Source organism: Grus americana, chromosome 11 (genome assembly GCF_028858705.1).
Source record: "Grus americana isolate bGruAme1 chromosome 11, bGruAme1.mat, whole genome shotgun sequence".
NCBI classification, from domain to species: domain Eukaryota; kingdom Metazoa; phylum Chordata; class Aves; order Gruiformes; family Gruidae; genus Grus; species Grus americana.
The window spans coordinates 1676881-1683096 of NC_072862.1; the positions used below are offsets into that span (position 1 = coordinate 1676881).

The window sequence follows — 6216 nt, forward strand, 5'->3', positions numbered from 1 at the left end:
GTCACTCAAAGGCAGGGTTGGGGTTACGGCTTCCCTCGGCTCCGGCAGCAGCTCTGCACAGCTGGCACTCAGTGCCATCCCCACGGCTCCAGGGAAAATGCCCCCGCCCTGACTATTCCCATCACCTCTTATCAAAGGTGCAATTCAGGGATTAGCGGGGAGAGAGAGAGAGGCAGGGGGAGGGACTTTTTCTTTCATCACACAGGAAAAAGCCCAAGTCTAATGTAGAACCTTCACATCATTTTTTTTACAAAAGGAAAGCTTCTACAAAACTTCAAACAGTAATTACATGGATGAATTCAAACCAGAGGACGTCAGAGGACTGCTTTCCCCTGCTGATCCACCTGTTGGCATCAGCTGAAGATGCTCCCAAACCTCTGTGCTGGATTGGGAACAGAGAGGTGAGCTGCAGGGAGAGATACCGTAACTTCACACACAGAGCATGAGATGAATAGCCTAAATCTCACCCAGCCCGGGGAGAAAGCCCCGTAAGCATCAGTAGCTGGCTGAGGAAACCCCACCGTGCGCTGGATGGGTTATATATATGTATATATATATATATTTTCTCCCTACGTTAAGGTAGAGTACAAATACTTCTCTTCCAAGATACTGTCAGAGAAATGTAAACACTAGTGAGTAAGATTTCTTTGCAGAGGCCTCCACAGATGGAAAGAGATTTCATCTACGAGATGCCAGGGAAAAGCCAGTTTGGGCATGAAAATAAGTGTTCAAGAGCCATTCACGCACCCTTCACCACTGCCACGGCCAGTAAAACCTACAGCGACCCAGGAGAAGCAAGCTGGCTGCAACAGCTCGTGCATTTGAGAAAGTATTTAGGCTAACAAGCTTTTTTGCAGTTGGCTAGTTGGTTGTTTTTTTCTTTCCAATAACTCATACCTTCTCACCCACCCCCACGCAACAGTACTTAAGTTGTTTAATAGGTCCAGTTCTGCTCCTCTCTTAAAATAGTTCTTTATTTCTTATTTCTCTCTGGTTGGTACATGTTCTGAACTGCGTTTTGAAGGAGGAAAGGACAATAGGAAACAGTTTTATTGCATGAAAAATCTGCTTAAAGAAGGCAGAACTGAGCTGTAGAATACATATTCAGTAAAATTTCTCTCAGTATGTACCAGTTCGTGCTTTCTGGATGATTTGGTTAAAAAGCAATTTTGAACAGATGCTTAGTCACAATACATTAAAATGTTTAGAGTTATATAAATATCTCTACATGCAGAAACTGCCCAAATGTCTTACTTTCTGCAAACTCCATTATGTAACATATCACCAAAGATTTTGCAGGTATTGTGGCACAATACAAAAGGCTCCCGTGCCCAGGATTTCCTTCTGAACGAGAACTCAGTAGACAGTGCCCAGGATTTGCTCTTGAATGCGATGCAGTATGAAACAGCTGCCTAATTTCAATCTACTGGCTGGTGGAAGTCTACAGCAGATCAGCGTCTGCTGAACCAGTACTTCAGCAGAACTTCAGCACCGCTCGCATCCCTCCAAGCTTCTCGGCTCCAGCTCAAGCAGAACATGAGATCATCTGTTTTGCAGCCCGGGAAGGGGTGTTCGTAATGCAAGAAGTCTCGAACAGAAATAAGCACAGTGTATCTAGCGATGCCAAGCTCGCTCGCACACGCAAGCAGGGCTGCTTTCTCGGAGGCAGCATTTCAACACGAAGACCCGCATGTTAAAGCCGCACAAATTGTTAGAGATTCAGTACACTGCTGAATCCAGAAGCAGCGCAAGGCGCATTTTAATTTGCCAAGACAAGGCGAGCAAGAAGAATAAAACCAGATCCTTAATGTTCTTTCAGGAAAATGGACAGGACCGAGTGTGGCTGGGCAGCGCAAAGGGCAGCGATGGGAGAAGGCGCATCGCTCTGTCTTGCATGTGACGGCCGTACCTGGCACCGACAGCCAGATGGGAATAAGGAGGAACGACGACTGCTGACAGCAGAGAGTGGATTTGCCGTGAAAACCTCACAAGTTTCCAGCTGGGAAAAGCGGGGGATCTCTCCGCCCGCTGTACAAAAATAAAAATAAACCCCACCACCACCTTCCGCATGCGAAGGCGTAGGATAGGAAGCGAGAAACTCCGCTGCTCACGATGCATCTGGTGGCGGTTCTGTCACTGCACCCGCGATCGCTGCCGAGGAGCACCCGGTGCTGGCTGCCGGGCCCCCGCGGCTTCACCCAGCGCCCCGGGGGGACACCCCCACCCCCGGGCCTTCCCCGCCGGCGGCCCCCGCCCCCCCCCACGCTGCCGGGCAGCCAGACCCCGGCTCAGCCCCGGACAGATGCCCTCTCTCGGACTTGGGGCGCCGGAGAAGGGCGGGAGGATGCAGCCGGGGGGGGACAGGACAGGTCTCCGCGCCCCGACAGTCAGCGAGGCTGAGCCCCGGCGCCCAGAGGGGCACGATCGCAGCGCGCCCCGGGGGGGGGGAAGCGGGGGGGGGGGGCGCGGAACGGGCAGGCGCTGCAGCGCTTCTCCCCCGCACACGCACACACACGCACACACACACGGTTCTTTAATCCGCCGGCTCTGCTCATCCCTCGGCGCTTGCGAGAGCCGCCTGAGCTGAGCCTCGGCCGGCGGAGCGGAGCGGCGCTCCCGGGCTGCAGCCGGAGCCCGGCCACTCGCCCCCAGCCCCCGGGACGGCCGCGCTCCCCTTCCCCTCCGCCGCCTCCGTCCAACCGGGGGTCTGGGCTGGCTCCGTACCCGCCGGGAGGGCAGAGGGAGCCCGGCCCGAGCCGCCCCCGGGAAGCGGTGGGGTGCCTGGAGTTGCCCAGCGCAGCCCCGTCGCCGCCAAGCGCTGCCGGGGAAAGCCCCCCCGGTCTCCCCCGACCCCCGGGACGGGGGCGGCTGCGGCGCTGCCAGCACCCAGCACCTTCTCCTCAGCACAGCGAGGAGATTTCATGCGCGAAGCCCGTCCCGGCCGTGCCCCCGCTGCCTTGCGCCCGCATCTCTGCCGAGCCATATTTCTTTCTGTCTAACGCAAACCCATCTCGATCATCGCCTTTTCTTTCCTTTTTTTTTTTCTTTCCTCCTTTCCCTCCACAGATTGCTTCTTGCAAATGGGGCGATAAATCCAGAAAGTGCCATGCACCGTGCAGAAGGGAGACGGGGGAGGATGCTCAAACAGAGAGGGTGGCTGGGAGGGAAACAAGATGCTCCGGAGGGGAGGCAAACGAAGCACCTGAAGGGGTACGAACGGAGTTCGAAGCGGCGGGCAGCCGCGGGCGCCTCCACCGCCCGTCCCCGGCGGGCAGAGCCCCACGGCACGGCACGGCCGGGAAGGAGCTCCGCGACCCGCCCGGCCCGGCGCCGCGCAGCCCTACCTGGAAGAGCCGGAGGATGTTGGCCACCATAATGGACACTGAACTTCCCGACGCCCCGATCACTCCAACTACTTTTTCCGGCTTGACGAACACGGGCGGCTCCCCGTTGGTGCACCTCACGTCGGAGGTGTCCTTCTGGATGAGAGCCTGGACGAAGGTGAGGGACTGCTCCAGCGCGTAGGTGTCTCGGGAGCAGGTGTCCAGGATGCGTGCGCCCAGCGTGACATTGGGCAGCAGGTCCGGGTCGCTGTTGATCTGGTCCAGGGCGTAGAGCATCGCCTCCAGCCTGTGGATGCCGTTCTCCTTCTTGATGTCCCCGCAGGGCACGCCCGGGGGGCCCTTGGCGTGGACGGGGAAGAGGCCGCCCAGGGTGATGTCCCCCTCCAGCCGGATGGAGTGGGGCGCGTACATCTCCTGCCCCTGGGCCGCCTCCGAGAGCAGGAACTCCAGCAGGCAGCAGGGCAACTTCATCAGAGTCAGGAGCCGCAGGAGCCTGCCCAGGCGGACCATGGTGCTGCCGCTGCCGCCGCCGCCCGGGCGATGCCCCGGGCTCCCGCCCGCGCTCCCCTGCGCCTTCATGCAGCCCGGAGGGGCCGGGGCGGCGGGGCGGGATGGGCGGCGGGGGGTGTCGGCCGCTCCCGCCCGCCCTGGCCGCGGCTGCCTCCGCCGCGCTCCGCGGCAGCACGGCACTGGGGAGCCGCGCCGCGCCGCTACCGCTTTAAATGGTGGCCGGTCCTCTCCGCCTCCCGCCCCCTCCACCGCCCCGCCCGCCGCCGCTGCGCAGGATGCGGCCGCGCCGCCTGAGCCGGGAATGGGGATGGAGCCGGGCGGCGGCGCCGGCCCCTCCACCGGTCCGGCCCCGGGGTATGGGGGGGCTACAGGTGGCGCCGGGGCCGGCCAGACCCCGACGGCGCCGGGGAGGAGGAGAGCCGGGGCTGCCCAGCTCCTCCGGAGCGCAGCGGCAGCGGCCGGTTGTCGCCGCCGGGAGCCGGAGCCTGGCGAGGGGGTGCGGGGCTGCCCGCGGCTCGGAAGCACCCGCGAAAGGCGCCTCCGGTGGGGGGACGGCCGCTCAGCCCCGCCGGAGCATCCTCCTGCTCCTCCTCCTCCTCCCGGCGGGGAAGCGGAGCGCTGCCGGCGCCTCGGGCAGCGCGCGCCCCCAGCTAGCGGGGCCCGGCAGTGCGGGCAGCGGGGCGGGCGGGGGGATCACAGCGGGGACCGGCGGGCGCTTACAGCCAGCGCCCCAAAGCCTGCCGCCGAGGTGCGGGAGCATTCTGGCAAGCCTATTGCATCAAAACCAGTAATCCGGATTTTGCCATAGGAAAGAGATCCTCCTCCCAGCTAAGGTGGATACCGATGGAGCCAGTGAGGAGGAGGAGGAGTTTGGATGTAAACCCATACTCCCAAAACCAAAGTAACGCAGCTGTTCTGGTTCTATTTTAAGCTCTCCAGACCCATATTTGTTCGGCACACCGAGATCTCAAGGATGCCGGAACATCCTGGGTTTGTTCCCTTCATCCCAAAGCTGTAATATCCAAAGAGACAACACCTGTTGCCATTCCCTAATGACCAGCAAATCCCTGCCCTGTCACATCCCCAAGTCAAGAGTAATGCAAAATGCATCTCTGACAACTTGTTCCCACCAGACCAAGCATATTTTTTTGGAGACGACCTTTAATTCCTTCTTCATAAACACCAGATCGAATCTAGCTGCTGTTCATCCTCTGGCCCCTAACACACGCTGGACCAGCAGCACGAGCCCTAGTCCAGCCACAGCTCCGAAGGGTTTCTAATAGCTACAGCGATTGCTTAATTTCCAATACGTTATATTTCAGTGAAGTCAGAGTAACACAACTTTATTGTTGTAACAGAAAAAAAATCAGTAAAAACTGATGGTTTTTTTATCTGTTTGACCTAGCCAAATTTTTTGTCACAACACTGAAATGTTGCAGCGCAACTAGTTTGGCAGACACAAGTGAGTGGCTTTGCTGGTAGGTCTTGACTGAGATGGAGCTGGCTAGGGGTTAGCAACACATCTTCCGATCATTATTTAGGCATTTTAACACCTTAAAATCCCTGTATTTTTTAAATTGCATCCTTACCATACTTTTCAGCTTTTCTTTTTCTTTCCCTTGAACAGTGATTCTCTGTGTCCACTTGTGTTTGGCAGAACTTACTACGACCAAGGTTTTCAAACTGGTGCTATTCAAATACCATCGTGACCAGTGAAGGCATATGAATGTTCCTTGGTGAAAGGGGACGTTTGGAGAGCAGCAGCAGAACTGGACAGACGTAGCAGCTCTGAGGATTTTACAGTAGGGCCAGGACATCATGAGCATAAACAACAGTAAAAGCAGCTGGAGTTGTCCACTAGAAATTATAATTTTTGGGCTTGGGACCAAAATTTGTTTTTTCCATGGACTGAATACATCATAAGAGATTATTTCATTGTAATTTGGGTATCGTGAGCCAGCTTGTGCCATCACCCAGGCCTTGTCGTTTGTCGTTTTTGTTCATCACTGGATGAAAGCACAGCCATACTTTCCTGACAAACCCGTCCTTGTCCACCACCATCATCCTGAGAGAGGAAAGTCCACGTGCAGGACGGGGCACACACATGCTGGGGGCGGGGGGGGGGGTGTCACAGATGCTGGTGACTTGGCCGCTGCCTCCCCACAGCCCTGGGGTCAGACACCCAAACCTCTTCCAACCCCTGCCAGGTGAGCTGCAGGTTAACCCGTGCCCTCAATGCATGCACACTTAACTCTCGACGTCAGTTCATCCACTGCGCAGTGTAAGTGAGCTCCTCCTCAGCTATTCCTTGGTAACATCAGCTCCATCCCCCTTTTACAACTGAATGTGCGCAGTTAAAGTG

At 57.4% G+C, this 6216-nt stretch overlaps 1 protein-coding gene across 5 annotated transcripts in view; it reads right to left on the reverse strand.

Moving 5' to 3' along the window:
- The window catches only part of GRM7 (glutamate metabotropic receptor 7), a 306193-nt gene extending 301926 nt beyond the window's left edge, over positions 1-4267 (reverse strand). For 2 of the 5 annotated variants that reach the window (XR_008578861.1, XM_054838818.1), the window contains exon 1: positions 3345-4266. Coding sequence is in view for 4 of the 5 variants with exons in the window: in XM_054838818.1 (XP_054694793.1) it covers positions 3345-3923 (579 nt within the window). In the remaining variant the exon portion in view is untranslated. Of the gene's footprint in view, positions 1-3344 lie in introns of all 5 variants that reach the window. The other 3 variants (XM_054838817.1, XM_054838819.1, XM_054838816.1) reach the window with 3 other exon arrangements.
- Between the last annotated feature and the right edge of the window lie 1949 nt (positions 4268-6216).